Source organism: Nipponia nippon, unplaced genomic scaffold (genome assembly GCF_047370975.1).
Source record: "Nipponia nippon isolate SJK-2023a ecotype South Korea unplaced genomic scaffold, ASM4737097v1 scaffold_5, whole genome shotgun sequence".
NCBI classification, from domain to species: domain Eukaryota; kingdom Metazoa; phylum Chordata; class Aves; order Pelecaniformes; family Threskiornithidae; genus Nipponia; species Nipponia nippon.
Genome location: NW_028262369.1, coordinates 70,277,596 through 70,294,766, shown reverse-complemented (window position 1 = coordinate 70,294,766; position 17,171 = coordinate 70,277,596). Strand labels below are relative to the sequence as shown.

Below are 17,171 nucleotides of genomic sequence, written 5' to 3'. Positions count from 1 at the left end.
ACTGGAGAGACCAGAGTCCCAACATGTCACTGGTGTGGGGTAAGTACAGGCGGAAGGTGAAACTGGTGCCAGCTCTGTGCTGCTGGTCCATGACCAGCTCCCCACTACTGCTGCCTAGCCCAGCCTTTGTCTACTCTTTCTCCTTGCCTAATTTTCATGTGTTTGCTTACAGACGGATCTGCTTTAACTATTAGGAAAGACAGATGTTCTCATTAGTTGCATTTGCTTCTTGTGTCTATTTGTGCTGGAACAAAATTTTATCGCATTTATTTTCTACTTTCTTTTCTTCCTTTCCATTTACTTAATTTTGCAAATTGTGTCGGTGGCTACAAGCTTAACAGAGGCTACAAACCTTGTCTTCCCGCTAACGTGCAGTTAATTTTGCTCGGCCCCGCCCCGCTCTGCGAACCCCGGTGGGAGCGGGAGGCCGGGCCTCCCCGCCGCTGGGGGGGCCGCAGCCCCGACGCGGGGCGGAAGCCAGCGCCGGCTCCTCCCCGCGGCGCCCGGGAGACCGGCGGCGGCGGGCGCGGGATGGCGGCACCGCGGGCGGGCCCCGGCGGGGTGAGGGAGCGGCGGTGCCGGGGCGGGCGGGGGGCGGCTCTGCCCGCGGCGGGGCCGCCTCTGGAGGGGGCCGGGCGGCAAAGTGCCAGTGGCCGCGGCTGCAGCCCGGTGCGTCCGGCTGCGAGCACCGGCGGGGGCTTGGTCCCCGCTGAGCGCTGTCGCTGAGGAGTTGTACCGGGGCTGCCAGCGGCGGGGCCCGCCCTGCTGCTGCCCGCGGGCGGTGGGACGTAGCCGGCCGCAGGGTCGCACGTTTCTGCTCCTGCTTGGCTGGGGGTGCAAGCAAGTATTTCCTCATTGTTTTCCTATTTTCATCCATACGTAGATCTCACAAAAAAACTATGTATGCTAGGCTTTCAATCTGTAAAGACTGCTTGAGTGTTTTTAAACCTTCGAGTTTGGGCGTAGCTGCCCCCTCTGTACCACCTCCGAGGTCTGGTGGTGGCAGCTTAGCTCACAGCGCTCGGGGAGTAAGTACATCTGCTTGCTGCTGTCTCATACGGGCTGTGCTTATGGGTGAAGGCATTTTCTGCTCTGCATCCCTGGATAGACACCCAGGGGGTTGGGTAGTTTGGTTTTTTTCCCCCGTGTGAGAGTTCCTAGGTGTGTTCCACCATCCTGTGGCCTGGCTCATGTGCACAAACACAGGGTTTTACCTGCTGCAAGAATGTAGGAAACAATAAATTTAATGAGCTCTGACCTTTAACGATATTTTTTCTCCCTTACGGTGCACCTGTATGGTGTGACCAGTCTTGACCAGTTTGCTGGATGCTGCTCAGGGTGGGCTGACTCTACCTGTGTAAATGGCACTTGCTGTCAGTCTTCAGCATGGCCAAAATCCAGGTGAGAGGTTTGAGGCCTAATCCTGCAAACCCTTCCTTGCGCAAGGTGTCTCATTTGCTTTGGGTAACCCAGACTAAGTAAAACTTGCTCAGTGGAACCTGTAGCAGCATATGGAGTCATGGGTTTTTCAGTGCAAGTAACATTTGCTGCCACGGAACAAACTGCCGTTGTTTCAAACAGGAGTAGTACTGGGCCCTAACCCAGGGGCAGGAAGGTTCACATCCAGCTAATCCTGGCTGCTAGAAGCTTATTTTTAGTTCAGAATTAGCTGAGGTTCAGCGTGAGCAGTGTGAGGGAGTGGAGAACAGTTCACAGTGCCTCTTTCAGGGAGCAGCTTCAAATGATATGGGAAAGAAACAAGTGGTAAGTTTGGGGATGCTTGAGTCCTACCAGTCTTGCAGCCTTTCTTATTTCTGATATCAAGTGAATTTTTGGAGAGTGGGAAATATTTATTTCTGTATACTCTCTCTATATAATTATATAATACAAAATCTGAAAGTAAACTGCCTTCCTTTTTCTGGATGAGAGAAAGTGCAAGAGCTCAGTTTCGGATTGTTAACGGGAGATTTAGATTTCAGTTGTGTGTGACCTTCTGGTAAATATTTTCAAAATTATATGAAAATTAATGTTTTATCATATTTTAAAGTATTTTTCATAAATAAGCTTATTTCCTTTTTACCGCTTTTACTTAATATTGTTCTGAATTTACACCTTTATTAATAGAAAACACTCAGCTCGTGCGATACACTGTGCAAGTACACTGAATGCATAAATTACTGCAGTATTTTGATATTTAAATAGAATGACTGGTAAGCTTTCCAAGGAAAGCAGTACCTTATATGAAAAGTGAAAATTATTCAAGTGAAGTTGGAATGTAAGCTGGGCCTTGCACACAGCTGTTAGGTACATGTCCCTAATGCAGTGCCCATCAGAATTCTGGCAAAAGCATGTTATTCCTGTGTCGTGCTGAGCACTTTTATGTAACATCTCCGTCAGGAGTCTCTGGCTATTTAAGTGGCATTTGAAACAAAACATACTTAGCGTGTTCTGACCATATCTGGAAAGAGCTGTTTTCTCTGAAGTGGTTTAACAGGCGCTCAAAAGAGAGGTGGTTTCAGACTTACAGATGTTGACTTTTGTCCCTGTCTTGTCTTTCAGTGTCCGCCTCGTGCCCTCCCTCCAGTGCCAAGGTAAGATCAGTTCATTCCATGGAATCGATTACGGTTCTGTACTGTAGTGTTCTTAAAAGCAATGAAATTAAGAGAAATAAGTTTAATAAACATCTGAGTAGTCATAACAGCTTTAAAAATACTTGCTTTTCTTGCTAATTTGTTGTCCCAGAACCCCTTACACAGAATGCAAAGCATTTTAAAGCTTTACAGAGGCTAAGAAATTTTACCACATTACCTCAGTTTTAATACTCTGATAAACCCTTTAAAAAGTTTCAGACAAATAGCTACCTCGGTTTTATTGACAGCTACTTTAGTTTTATGGATGTCCCTCTTTCCAACCTCTTCTTCCTTCCCTGATTGTTTTGTTTCCTGTTCTTTAGTGTATTTGAATCACAAATCCCTCAGAACAGGAATTTCTGAAATTAGACTAGAACTCTTGGACTATAGGTGTATACTAGTTGGACATTATATAGGGTGAAATTTGGGCTTCTTTTTCAGTGCCCTAGTGAGCAGTGTGGAAGGAAAGGCAATGATATAGTTTTTATGACATGGTACTTCAGAATTCCTTCAAAGTACCTAAAAGCAAATGTGACATTGATGATTGATGACATAATGGTAGTGTGTTTTTAGTAATGTATTCGCTTAGATTTTTCATAACTTCTGTTGGTTTGTTACATATCAGGCAGTAAGACAAGTTTTAATTAGCCAGGTGATTAAAGCTTTTAATCTGATCCACAGCTAGCCGATCAAGAAACTGTGCATAGTCACTAACAAAGTGTTGAATCTTGACGATTGCTTCGTACCCTTAACCCTGTTGTACACAACTGCTCATAAAGAGAACTAGGAGTGGGGATAGGGAAATTAATCCCAAAAGCAGCAGTGTGAATTTCACTGTTGTGAATTCTAATTGATTCAAAACTAACTTTCTTCTTATCTTTGTTCCTTTTGCACTGCTCTTCAACACCTTTTCTCCTTAAATGTGAAGTGGAAACCAAGGTGAGTTATTCCGGCATTAAAGAGAATTATAAACATTGGCAGTTCCTTTTGGTGTCACTTCATCCTCTCTTTAAAGATAGGGCCTTATGCTTTTCCTAAATGCAGGCTGATTATTTAAACTGCGTGGATACCTGCGCTGCTATTGCTAGAACTGTCTGTTGTTTTTCTTTCTCTTTACTGTTTGGTATTTCCGTATTGAATCCAGGTAACGGGAATGTTGTCACTGTGCTCTAAACAAGAAGTTTATTCTTCAGAGCATTATTCAGAGTATTTCAGTTTTCTACTTAATACATGTGCATGTGCGTATTTAGCTTCTGTTACACTTAAGACAGATTTCCTATCCTGTTTTCTTGCCATCTTTTGTACTCCTCCTGCTTGTGTGAATTGGTGAATTGTCATCTAATCTGTAAAAGGTGGAGGATGTTTTCACTTGTAGAAAGGAATCCCTTTCTTAACTAGCAATAGAGCGGCTGTTAAAAAAGGGAAATGAAGGTTTCTCTGTGCTGTGCACCTATACTTCTGTTTTATGTTCTGCAGATGAAATTCCACTCAGTCGTCCGAAAAAAAGGAAGCCCAAAGGAAAGACTCCGTTAGGTAAGGTCCTGCCAAGACTGGAAACTGTGTTTGTAATCCTGGGTGAGACCTGCACTGTAGCCAAGCTCCTGACAGATACACGGTTTTCAGTCTTGTACTCTTATTTTTAAATAGTGTTCTCAGCTAATTTATTACCATTGATTTTGTATTGAATGACTGCAATCTTTTTTGCAAAGCGGTGTCATTTTAAAACAAGTCTGTAATGCTAACTGGAGTAACTTGTTCCATCCTCTGCTCTTCTCCCTAGATCCCTTCCCGGTACTGCTAATACAGCATGTCTTGATACTGAACATTGTTATGTTAAATGTGTTAAGTGCTTGAATTTTTGGATGAACTTAAGATAAAACTCATTTAACAAATTGGCTCAGTTTCAGTCCTTGGCCAAATAAAGTCACAAGTTAATCATTCCATTACCATCCAAGAATTAAGAACCTAAAATATGACTAACACCAGAGCTTTGTATTTTTACAAGAAGTGGATCAGCAGAACAAACATAATTTTGAGCAAGTTTACAAGGCTGATCTGTTTTGATAAAGCAGAATGTGCTGATAGAATCTGGTGGATTTCTGTAAACCAGTTGACTTAGGACTGTATGATGCTTTGCTGAGTAAACTTGTTTGAAAGGGCTACAATTGAGTGCTTACTGAAAGACCTTTAAATGCAACAAGTAGAGCTGTTGCTAGCAGGGTTTCCCAAAGATCAAGTTTTGTTTACTGTTGTTTTCAGTGAGCTGAATGACAACTCAAAGTACACCTTGGCTTTGGCCATTACTTCGCTGGTTAATTTTGCATTTTAGCACAGAAGACCTTTCTAAAAGGTGAGAAAACCTGGGCTTGAAGTGAAAACAAAGATAGATTCCATTGTTATCATAAAAACTGCAGTACCTGAAAGAGCTATAAAAATGCAGATGTGATGTAAAATGGAGAAGTAACTTTGTCTTTCTACTTCTAATCATGCAAATTGATGCTACTGCTGCTAGAGTATTTGATGAATTCATCTTAACTTCTCATGGAAATGTAGTTCCTCCAAAGTGTCGTAATTCGTCTTTCAGACTGGAGTAAACATCCTTCAGTGTTGTTTTATTCTGCTCCTCCTTTATTCTTGTGGTGTTTGTTTAGCATTTAAATTTCCCTTTGATGTTACACTGTTTTGCCTTAGCACGTATCTGTGTGAATCAACTTGAAACAAACTTAATTTTTCTTGTCTCTTGCATTTATAATCTTTGCATGTAGAAAGGAAAAATATAGAAGTATAGTTCTTTACTGTGGTAGATTCTTTTCAGTCAGTCCTCTGTTGTATGCCCAAATGGGAATTGTGCTGCTTCTTGGATACTTACATTTCTTCCTGGGCATGAAACTGCCAGGGTAAAAGGAGGGTTGTTAGTGACCACTTTGTATACTCTTACTTATCGCATTTGTTTCCCAGCTCTTATATTTTCTAGCCAATACGTTTTCATCTCAGCTGTAAGCCGGGCAAATACAGACATTCTGCACAATGTAGCAAATGGCAGCTTTTTCTTGCCAGTTTCTCAGCGGCTCTGAATTAAGGTTGCTGGATCTTTTAATTTGGTTTTCAGATGGCATTGTCCAAGCAGCTGTTCGTCGGCAGTCTGAAAGCAGTGAGCCCCTGACTCCTGAACCTCATGATGTCCCTCCTCAGAGGAAACGCAAGAAGAAGAAAATACCTACCGGTATGTAAAATAATTGTAGATTGGAAAGAGCACGGAATAAAACTTGGTAACACAGAAATATGATTGGCCAACTTGTATTTTGGCTTAAAACATTTCAAATCATGTGCTTCTATACTTAAACCAGCTGAAAGTATTCTCTGAGTGAAGGGTAGCTTAGAGTTTCAGTTGCTGATTTCAGATTCCATAGGGTACAAACCCTCATGCAAATAATGGCAATAGTGTTTTGGAAGTGATAAAGTAGATCCTTTATATCATACCAAGCTCAGAAGAGCATCACTTTTCTGCCACTGTGTTTATATAACAACTATTTATCTATCTAAGTGAATGTATTTCCATTTTTATGAAAGCTATGAAACTTTCATGTGGTTTATTTTAAATTTTCAGATTCCGAGACCTCTTTTACACAGCAAAATGTTGCATCCTTATTTCAGAATGGAAATGGCATGGATGTCCCTGAAGCTGAAGAAACAGTGGTCCGCAAACAGAGAAAAAGAACAAAGTGAGACAAAACTAGTATAGTTCATCATTCAGAATAACTGTGATAGTGAATGTGGCTGAGTAGCATTTTACATTGTCACACTACAAAGATGTAAAATCTTGAAGCCCACGATACCATTCAGCCTGTGGAATAAATAGTATGTGTACAGTTCTTTCCAGGGTTAAGATCTGGCTTTCTTCATGTGTTTGTTTTATGCATACCTGGATGCATTACATGAGCCTAATATTTCAGTCACGTGCGTGAGAAAATTAGAATCTGTAACTCCTTTCTTTCATTCTTACTATCTTTTTCTTAATGTTATGAGAAACTTAACTGCTTTCTCATCCTTTTTATTTGCCTTTTCTCCAAGAACTATGTCTTTAAATCATTTTAGTCACCTTTCTACCAGAAGCATACACTTTCTTGGCCTTGTATTTAGTTTGTATTTTTTTTTCTAATTGTTAATCTCTTGATATGTATTTCTTCCCACCTTACTGTTTTGACACAAGAAGGAATTTAAATATAGAGAAAACCCCTAAAATCAAGGATTAGCTTTATGGTTTTAGTTAACTAACTCCATGAGAACTTTAGTCCTTAAAATTTTAAATGGAGGTAATATTGTACAGGTCAGTAGCTGATCCGTTCTTATCAGTCAAGTTAGACATGTTAAATCTTTGCAGGAGCCTTCAGCTTTTAGATTTTACTTCCCGTTCTTTCTCTGCCCCATTGTATGTTCTATGCTGATAGGAAACTTCGGCCAGCTGAAACGCACTGTTCCAATGAGCTGGAAGTGGAGGAGGAAGACATCATTGAAGATGAGCACAGAAAGAGCCCAGATCAGCAGCCTGTGTTTGCTGCTCCCACTGGAATTAGCCAGCCTGTTAGCAAAGTGTTTGTTGAAAAAAATCGTAAGTATGTCTTTCGATTTAAGTAATTTAAGGACATTCTTGCAACTAAAGAAGGCATTATTATATTTAAAATCCAAATACTATACTATTGGGACGAATTAAAGAAAAAGAAGTTTCCCAGCACAAAAATTATTTGAAAATAAATATACATTATAATTTTTCAACTGTGAATGTTAGTGTTGCTGTGCTGGCATGTTTGGTTGAATTTTTGAATTCCATGGTGTGGATGAAAAAGGCTGTTTGATAGTACCCAACTGAGCTTATTTGACCTAATGCTGTCACAGTAGCTTGAGAAGAAAGTATCATTTACTATATTGCAAAAAATCTTTCAAGTGGAAGTGTTTTGGGTGTTGGTTTTTGGTTTTTTTTTTTTTGTACCAGGGAGCACTGAGTAATTACCCAAAGTGCTTTGCACATTCTTAAATCCATTGCCTGACCCACCAGGGTGCATCGCACTGACCTAAGCATCCTGATATGAATGTAGGCTGACAAAGAGCAGGAAGTGGGGAGAAAAAATTTTCTGATGGAACTTTTGACACTTAGAGCTTTTTAACACTAATAAGTATTAATGTAGAAATGATGATGGAAGGTAACAGTACTTTCTAAAACTAATTTTCTCACCCTTTCAGGGCGTTTTCAGGCGGCTGACCGTGCAGAATTGATTAAAACCACGGAAAATATCAATGTACTTATGGATGTGAAGGCTTCATGGACTACCAGAGATGTCGCCCTCTCAGTGCACCGAAGTTTCAGGTGAAAGATAAACATTTTAATGTAAATAAGCAGAAATCAGGGTTGGTTTCTTTTTTTTCTTCTCCCTGAAAGTTAGGACCTTTTCTCTATCATTGTGATGTATCTTTATTTCTTTTGGATATTCCTAATAAATGCTGGTTTGTGATGCAACAGGTATAAAGCTTCTCAGTCCTCTAGCTTTTGGTATTTGTTGTCAAGAATATCTATTTCTAGTGTAGACATCGCATGTAAAATGCAACTTCTAAAAAGAATAACTAAGGAAGTCATATTGCAAAGATTCAGACAAAATCTGAATAGTAAGAGATTGATCTGATCACAAAAATGCTAGAGACCTACAGAAGAAAATGTGTTACAAAATGAGATTTGCCCATCAGCTATAATATGACCAGAATGAAAATACCTGAATTCAGATAATTCTCAAAGAAAAATCCTGGTTGGTGAAAAAGAGGGAGGAGTGAAATTGGACTGGGGCATAAGCTTGCACACAATAGCAAAAAATTACTTTTTTTTTTTTAATATGTGGTCATGTTGTGATACAGAATGGGAAGATAACAGCCATTTTCTGGTGTATTTTATCTGGAAGCCTGCGCTTCCTTCTCAACTTTTTCTTAGCAAGGAAGATAATGAAAAGACTGACTGAAGGATAACTTTAAGAGCATTGTGTAAGTGTAAGGGGCAGTGGTCTTGGGAAGCTACAGGCAAAATGGGGGAGTGCGGCGAATGAAAGTATTTGATTCTGGTAGCAGTAATGAAGTGAAGTAGTGACAGGATCAGGGAAAACATCTCGGTTTTCTTTGCTGAGTGCTCAGGTACTGCTGCAGTCTATCAAGGGAGGAAGCAGAAGTCCTGTTGCTTAGAATTTTTAAAACTGGATCAGAAAAAGCACTCAATCTGTGAAACTCTGGGATCCTGTCATGGCAGCAGGGTTGAACAGATGGATTCATAGGCCTTTTCTGTCTGTAGTTCTTCACTGATTCAAGGTATTAAACTTGTCCAATGTTCTTTTCTCCATTCAGGGTGATCGGACTCTTTACCCATGGCTTCCTTGCTGGATATGCTGTATGGAACATCATTGTTATCTACATTTTGGCAGGAAATCAACTTTCCACAGTTTCTAACCTGCTCCAGCAGTATAAGACACTAGCATATCCAGCTCAAAGTTTGTTCTATTTGTTGCTGTCTATCAGTACAGTCTCAGCCTTTGACAGGTAAAATATGTTTGTATTTGAAAGGTATATGTAATTTGTGTGCAATATGTTCCTTTCTTCTTCCTCTGGCACATTTTGATCTGCTGTTGATGATTTAATGTGATATACTTAAGAGCATGATTTTACACATGGCTGGCTATACAGATGAAGGGTGTACTTGTGCATTCAGACCTTTGTTACTCGTTTCTGTCCGTTGCGTGCAGCCTTGCTTCAATGTGCTGGTGCTCTTTGCGTGACCATGCGGTGAACCAGATGGGAGAGCTGACCTGTTTTTTCTGGGGGGGAGAGGGGTGGTGGAGAACAACTGATATTTCTATCAGGTTACTTTTCATGTGAAACCATTTCCCAGTCAGGTTTGCAACATGGCTGTGTAAACAGTTTTCCTGTCTTAGCTGGGGTTTCTGTATTACAGCTTAAGAGTGGGAGTGAACAGAAAGAGGAGCAAAAAAGACCATAAACAGAGTAGATTCACAGATGTTTCTTTTAGTAACAGGTAGTTTCCACAGCAGCATGATAAGCCAGGGGAGAAGTCTGTTCTGTGGAAGAAATTGTGACTTTTTTTTTCGTTAAGTGGTGGCAGGGAAGAGGCCCACGTTATTCTTAATTGCTCCTGTACTAGTGAAAGCTATGTGAGCCATTATATTAGCATAACTCGGTTGGTGGTGTGGACACTGAAATGAATGATAAGGATTAGAGAGGGGACAGATCTCTCCACATTCTCCGCGTTCCAGAAAGGACTGCAGTGTGAAAGCTACAGACCTCATGGAACATCCTCCTTAGTTTCAGTCTTGCTTGGATTTGGCATAGTAAGGATCATTGCCTGTGTGTGGAATATAGTTGTGTATTAAGGCACCGTAACCGAGGCAAAAAAAAGGTATCTTGCAAAAAGTAAAAGAACAATAGAATACTGTTAGAGTAACAGTATTATTATCTTATTGGGCTGTGTTAATGACTGTTGTTTTTGTACTCAGGATTGATTTGGCGAAAGCATCAGTTGCACTGAGGGGCTTTCTTACCCTAGACCCAGCAGCAGTAGCCTCTTTCTGTAAGTATTCTGAAGTGGATAGGAAGTTGTGCAGACAAGACAGTAAACGGAGAAATGCTACCTACTGTTTGCAGTGAAATCTTCCTCCCTGGTTATTTTCTGCTTTAGAATAAGTGACTTACTAAGTAATTGAAAATAGCATTCAAAGGCTATGAACAGTTTGCTACGTATTTTTTAAAGCATTGGCAATAATGAAATAAAGCATTAGTGGGGCTATTAGTGCAATATTCTTTTCCCACTTCTGAATAGAGAACACAGACATAGCAAAAACCAGAATCACAAGATGCCACCTTTGATGTAGCTGATCAATTGCAAAAGTGCAGTAACCAGATTTTGATGGGTCAGGGGAATGTTGAAGAGAGAATGAATTAAAGGAGACTATCACTGGAGGCAGTGGAGTGAAAGGAAAGAAAAAGTAGTGATAATTATCATGTAATGATGAGACAGCATTTTGGGGGGTTTATATTTGACACTACCATTTCCATTTCTTCCAGTGTACTTTGCTGCTCTTATCTTATCCTTAAGCCAGCAGATGACATGTGACAGAATTCATCTCTACTCACCACCTTCGGAAAATGGCAGCATCTGGTAGGAAACTTAAGAAATCACTTCTGTAAATTATAACATAGCCCACTTAGGAACCTTAGTCAAACTGGTGGATTGAAAAAGTTATACAGCATACATAAGAAAGTAGTAATGAAGGATTTCATTACTAAACCTGCCTTTGAGCTTGTCCTGAATCTTTGATAATTTCACTGAAAAATAAGAACTCAAGGATGGGTTTGGTCATGTTGGTTGCAAATCCATTATACCTCAAACAAGAGCCTGTTGGAATGATGCTGAAAATGTCATCTGGCAGAAACCTTAAGAATCTCTTTTGCTGGAGAAATGGGGCCCTACTGAGGTAACACTTTTGTGTTCAAGGGCAGGACATTCTGTAGAGATTCCACACTGTTTTTGAAGGAGATGATCTAATCTGTCCAAGAAATTAATGTCATGGTATTACAAAGAAGTTGTATGTCTGCCACAGGATGCAAGGGCTTAGCAGACACAGCTGGCATTAAATATGGAGCATTGTTTCATGCTAGGAGATCCCATCCAAAACTGTTACTTTCTGAAGTAGATATTTAATGGACTTAAACTCTAGTAGCTCTAGAGCTTTTAAAAACTGTAGAGTTTTTAAAATAGACCAGGAGAAGTAGAACAAAAGCATATACATGAAAATTTGCTGGTTTGGACAGTTAGATATTTTTTCTTTTTTTTTTAGGGCTTCTAGAAATGTTTGTTGAGTTGTTTATTAAAAAGCCTAGAATCTAGTAACAAAACTGCAACCTGCTGCTGTTATGACAGTAAGAAAAGTGTCAGCTAACTTAAATAATAACCTCCTTAAAGCTCTAATCTCATCCACCCCACAGCATCTGTGCACAAGTCCCTGCACTGGCTTCCAGACAGACTTTACTGATTTGCCTCACTTGCCTTGCTGCCTCATGAAGAAGTACTTAAAAATAAGATTGACTGATGACATTGTGCAGTGTCTTTCACCACAGTAAAATTTGACCATGCATTTTGATTTTTATTTTCTGTCTCTTGGCCAAGAAAAGGAATTTGTTGTTGAAATCTACAAGTGGACATTCTCTATGAGATAATGGGGTTTCTTAGCTGAGTCACTGTCTTTGGTAGTCGCTCGCTTTACCAGGCCTTTGCAATGCAAGACCATCAGGATGGTACAAGTAGTTCTGTTTTCACATCTGGCTTAGCAAGCTTGTTTTAACCTGTATGTACCAGTGAACCCCTGACTGATTGGTTGATGTGCTTTTCCCAGGATGGCAGGTACAGAGGAGGAAATTGTTCAGCCGTGGATTGTGGTGAATCTGGTAGTGTCTATTCTAGTTGGGGCAAGTTGGATCTTCTTGTCTTACCGACCAGAGCTAGATCACAGTGAAGGTAGGAAACATTAACAGGCAAAATGTTGTTTGTTCAGGCTTTTATCTGCTGTGCTCCACGTTCGGTGTTCAAGACTAGTCCTGAGAAATTTTGTGGCTGAGGAAAAACAAGTATCTCCTAGCAACTTTCCAAAGCAAGGACTTCTTAGGATGCTGGTGTCTGTGTTTGGTCTTGTAAAGAAAAAACAGTAATTTAAAAAGGAAGGAAAAGCCTTGTTTGTCCTGGCTGAAGCAACATGAATTTTGAAACATGAGAGAGCATGAGTCTTTTCTTCATTGAAGGGAAAAATAATTTTTACTTTAACAGCATTTTGAATATTTGAAATGTATATATTCTGTTGTGTTTTAGAAAATTCCCTAGTGTTACTAACATTACTTTTGCAAATGCTGAATGCATTTCGAGTTCAGTATTATTTTCAATAGAACATTGCAGTAGTTTTGGGAACTCCTGAGCTTTGAAAAGTCAGATTTCAGAACAGGACTTCAAATGAGGACTGCTTGTGTTGGTCCAGGCTGGAGGAGGGGGCAAGCAAGTTGTCCCCTTTTCTTAGAAGAAGCTTTGCTAGAGACTAGGCCTTCTTCCTTTTGTTGGGATCCAAAAGGTGTATCATAACTCAGCTTTCCCATCAAGTGCATGCAGCCTGTGATTTGAAGCTGTGCTGTACATAAAAATCATGAGTTGCAACTTACAAGTCATCAGGTATTCCAAGAGCATCATGAGTTGAAGCACAGATTTGTGTTTGGGAGGCTGAAGAAGACTCAACATGCTTCTGCAGATTACTTCAGAATTTTAATGTACCAATTTCTGTATTTCAGCTGGCCCCAGTTACTCTGCTTATTTCTAATAACTCAGTGAGTTAAAAAAAAAAAAAAGCTAGGTGGCAGCCTTTACAATCTTTGAAAGTAAAATTTATAATAGATGTTTTAATTGCATTTAAAAGCCATTTTTAAAATAATAAAGACTTATTCAAGGAAGCCAGTGGCAGGATTTAACTCAGGTTTTGATGGGCTTTTTTGATATTTACATGTGCCTACTAAGATTAGAAAACCTGCTTCAGAAATTTCAAGAGAGAAATTCTGTTAGGACTTACCCCAAATAGTAGAGAAAGTTTAGTCTACTAAGAATGAGGTAGCAAAAACATGTGAATCTCAAACTTGAGTGGATAAACCACATTGTTGCATGTAGAGATTGTGTAACTTTACCATGTTCACAAATTGTTGGCAAACACAGCCTGGTCTATATGCTGAATGTGCCGTTAGCAAGACTGAAAGTACACCTATGCTGAGGATGCAGTATAGGTATATAAGGGAACCCAGATATGCGAAGCAGCACAGAGCTCCACAAGGGCTACCACATCAGCTCCTTGGCGTGCCTAGCTGAATTTCTCTGCAAGGAGCTCTTGACTGCTGACCTTAGGCTGCCTCTCATGCCTGAGCTGCCGTGGTGGCAGCTAGCTGTGAGCAGTATCATTCATGATTCTTTCTGTCCCAGGCTGTAGTGTTGCTAACTTACACTGTGATACATAGAGCAGATATATCCATAAATGAACAGGTCTCTAAACAGAAATCTTCCTTCTTGAGCAACCTGGTCTAGTGGAAGGTGTTTCTGCCCATGGCAGGGGGGCTGGAACCAGATGATCTTTAAGCTCCCTTCCAACCCAAACCATTCTATCATTCTGTGATTCTTTGATGCTATGATTCTTGAGTCTAACACTCTCAAAACTTATAACAATCCCTCAATCTACTTCCAGATTTCTGTGTCCTTGTCCAGGTTAAATGCAGGATGCTACTGCATATGATCAGCTACTAACATCATTGCTAATTCTGTTTATTTTGGGGGGCAACAGTAGTTTTCTCAAGACAGTGGTGGCCCTTGACATTGCTAAGTTGTTGATATTATGATTGGGAAGAAAAGCAGGAGGCTTGGGGAAGTGCCAGAGAACTTTTCAGGAATAATGAAATCATGTTCAGGTGAAACTTTTAAAGGAAAACATAATACTTTTCTTTCTCTTTTAGAACTGATGTTTCATGCTGAAATCGAGGAATTTCCCCAGGGAGATATCATACCCAGGGTCCAGCCATAGGGTCCAGCCATAGTGTGGAACAAGCATCTGCAAATATTGTAGCTGTGACTGATGTTGTGTATTATAGCCATGTATTATAACTTTCTTAAAGAAAAAAATGTATTTTTATATTGTATATATTTGATTTTATCTTTTTATGTATGCTACAATTTCCAAATGTGATTGAAAACTTTTATACTTTTGCTTTTTATTTTACAGAGTAGATTATCTCTAGTGCATAAAGTCAAGGTGGTTTTGTAAACATTGCTACCTATATAGCCAAAGAAACTAGATGGATGCAGATCAGGTATTCAGTGCTTTTTTGACTGCTGTACAACAACCTGCTTTTGTTACTGATGCTGATAGCAGTTGGCTTACCTGATTTGGCTAAATACTCTCTAGAGATTAAAACTAATCTTACGAAGAAAGTAGTCTAAGGAAGATTATAACAAAACAGAGTTAGGAAACATAAAAATGTTAGAAAGCATAAAATAATCTGGGTTTAGTTGTCATAAAAAGTATTTGCTAGAATACGGAATTGGATTGTCAGGGATTTTGTTTGATAATTCCTTAAAAGAGGACACTTTATTTTTCTTCATCTTCATTTAGTTCTCTTGACAAGATCTTGATGATAACAAGTTCTTTCAAGTTGATGTAGACACAAGAAACAGAAGTTTTAATGTTGCAACAGTTTGGTCAGCTAATAAATACTTAAATACATCTTTTAATCAAGCAGGGTGTTTTTGGGTTGCCAACAGGACAATCGTACGTCCTGAAATTTCTCGACAGTCAGGACACATAAGTATTACAAAGTCATTCACAGGAATAGTGTTCTGATTTCTCCTTATCTTGTATGACGAGCAATAGTGTTATTCACTGCTCTTTCTGAAGAAACATGGATTTCACAGATGTTAAAAATGTTCCTACTTCTGCCTATTTTGATGAAGAATGATTTCCCCCAAAAGGATATTTGTTAATTTGTGTTAGGATGGAATGGGAAACGTCTTCCTAAAATTACAAGAAAATGCTTACTAAAGCAAAACAAAAACCCTATAGCAACCCACCTTCTACATAGTGATGTAGTAGTAATAGTGGCAGTTGGTGGTTTTTGATGATGAAAGCCAAGATTCTTTTTCTTTTATATTAAAGTGGCAAAATGAAAGCACTGCAGATGTGAATAAATACGGATGTCTTGCAGGTTGAAACAGTCTCCTTAGCAGACATAGACAAGAGCTAGTTTGAAATCCATTTCTCAAGAAAGTATCACCTAAAGCCCCCAAACTATTTGTATATGTTCTTTAATATGTATTGATTTTGCATTGTTCTATTTAATGTGTGTGTCTAAGTGTGGTTGTAAAGGTTGTGCAGTTGTCAAAGTTCCCTGGAGAATTACTGTACTTTCTAGTAGTGAAGATAAGACTTGAAGGGGGATGTTAAAGAGCCAGTAGCTTTCTATGCTGTTGCCTGAGTTGCTTTAAAACAAGGATTGGAACATGAATAACTAGGGCTGCTGCTGCCCTGTTGAGGACTTGAGTTCTGTTATGCTCATCCAGCAAATTTAAGTAATTCAAAAATTCAGTGTTCATGACATTTTTTTAAATGCTGTTGTAATGTCGGGGGGGGGGGGGGGAAGAGTTCTACCAGAATTAAAAGACTTTTCACAGCTGTTGGCTGTGTTCTGGGGCATTCACTTCATTGTGAGAAGGAGTTGTTAACATTTTACAAAAAAGGTTACGGTTCTTCTGTATGTTGATTTGCAAAACTGTAGAGCTAAATTATGGCTGGCACTCCGTTGTCCATTAAAATGGAGAGATTCAGGGTCTGCTCCCCTTCAGTGTTACACTGGAGGTTCGTGTCATAATTTGCCTTTAGGAGATGGGGGATGAGCACTACATAGTGTTCCCATGCAAGTTGCCACCACACTTTTCTCCATATGTGGTATGTTCGATTTATAGAATTGTTGAGCTCCTGAAGATGAGATTAATAATGGCTTCTCTTTGCTGCTTGACATTTCTGTTGTCTTGGCATGGTAAGAAGTATAATTTTGCCCATGAAGTATGGATCTCAGGCACAACAGTGCTAAGACATCAAATCAGTACGGGAAAAACTTGAATAACATCATTGCTTGATTGCTGGTATTATTACTAGGAATTGGCCTTCCAAGTAGCCCTTGGACAAAGTGATGCTAGCCAAGAGCCAGATTCATTCTCGTGAAATAATAGTAGTTTGTTTAGATGGTTGAGCAGAGATTAAGTTAATTAACTTAATAGGATCAATATTTCAGACCAGGTTTGCCTTTCCAGTTTATATTCTTGGGAGGGTCTAAGTATATACATACTTGAATTAATGAGATTTGAGGTTTGCCACTTAAAATCACACCTAATGAACAATTTGATGGCTAATGATCTATTTTACAGAGTACTTTTCATTCCATCAAGCCTCACAATGGAATATGAGTTGAACTGAGCTTCTTGTTTAGTTATTTGGGAAGTTTTAGAATGAGTTTACAAAATAGACGTTTAATTACAGAACATGCAATATCTGTAGCAGCCTTAACTGAAATGCCTTTGTGCGTTTCCATACCATTGTTTTTAATGCAGTATTTTTGTGTTAATGAAAAAATTACAAAGATGTTAGTGCCAATTTCTTGGTTTTACATACACGAAACAATTAAACAACTGCTCTAAACTAGTTAGAAGTGATTGTACTACTTTGTCCTGCTTCCAGATGATTAGTCTGTTTATTATGTATAATATACAAGCTCTGAAGAGGTGATTATGGGAAAACATTTTTTCTTTATTTGTGGTAGTGTTGAAAATAATGGCTTTGCTTTCTCTCCATCAGATTCCTGCTGCTGTACTGCTCTTTTGTGCAATGAGAAATGGTACTGTGAACTCCTGAAAGCTAGCAAGTAAAGTGT

General features: G+C 39.4%; 1 protein-coding gene across 1 annotated transcript; it reads left to right on the top strand.

Annotated features, from left to right (window-relative positions):
* Positions 1 to 23: 23 nt before the first annotated feature.
* Positions 24 to 17,021, top strand: TMEM237 (transmembrane protein 237). The gene is made up of 11 exons (XM_087731491.1): positions 24 to 39; positions 4,107 to 4,163; positions 5,740 to 5,853; positions 6,238 to 6,352; positions 7,079 to 7,239; positions 7,869 to 7,992; positions 9,009 to 9,200; positions 10,172 to 10,245; positions 10,740 to 10,833; positions 12,068 to 12,189; positions 14,205 to 17,021. The coding sequence occupies exons 1-11, from the start codon at positions 24 to 26 to the stop codon at positions 14,270 to 14,272; spliced, it is 1,137 nt and encodes a 378-aa protein (XP_087587617.1). The 3' UTR covers positions 14,273 to 17,021.
* Positions 17,022 to 17,171: the final 150 nt, after the last annotated feature.

What these genes read in the sequence shown, in the direction of transcription:
- TMEM237 (XM_087731491.1), top strand. An exon ending in CAAAGGAAAGACTCCGTTAG is followed by an intron (nt 4,164 to 5,739) that starts GTAAGGTCCTGC and finishes TTTGGTTTTCAG; the next exon opens with ATGGCATTGTCCAAGCAGCT. An exon ending in AAACAGAGAAAAAGAACAAA is followed by an intron (nt 6,353 to 7,078) that starts GTGAGACAAAAC and finishes CTATGCTGATAG; the next exon opens with GAAACTTCGGCCAGCTGAAA.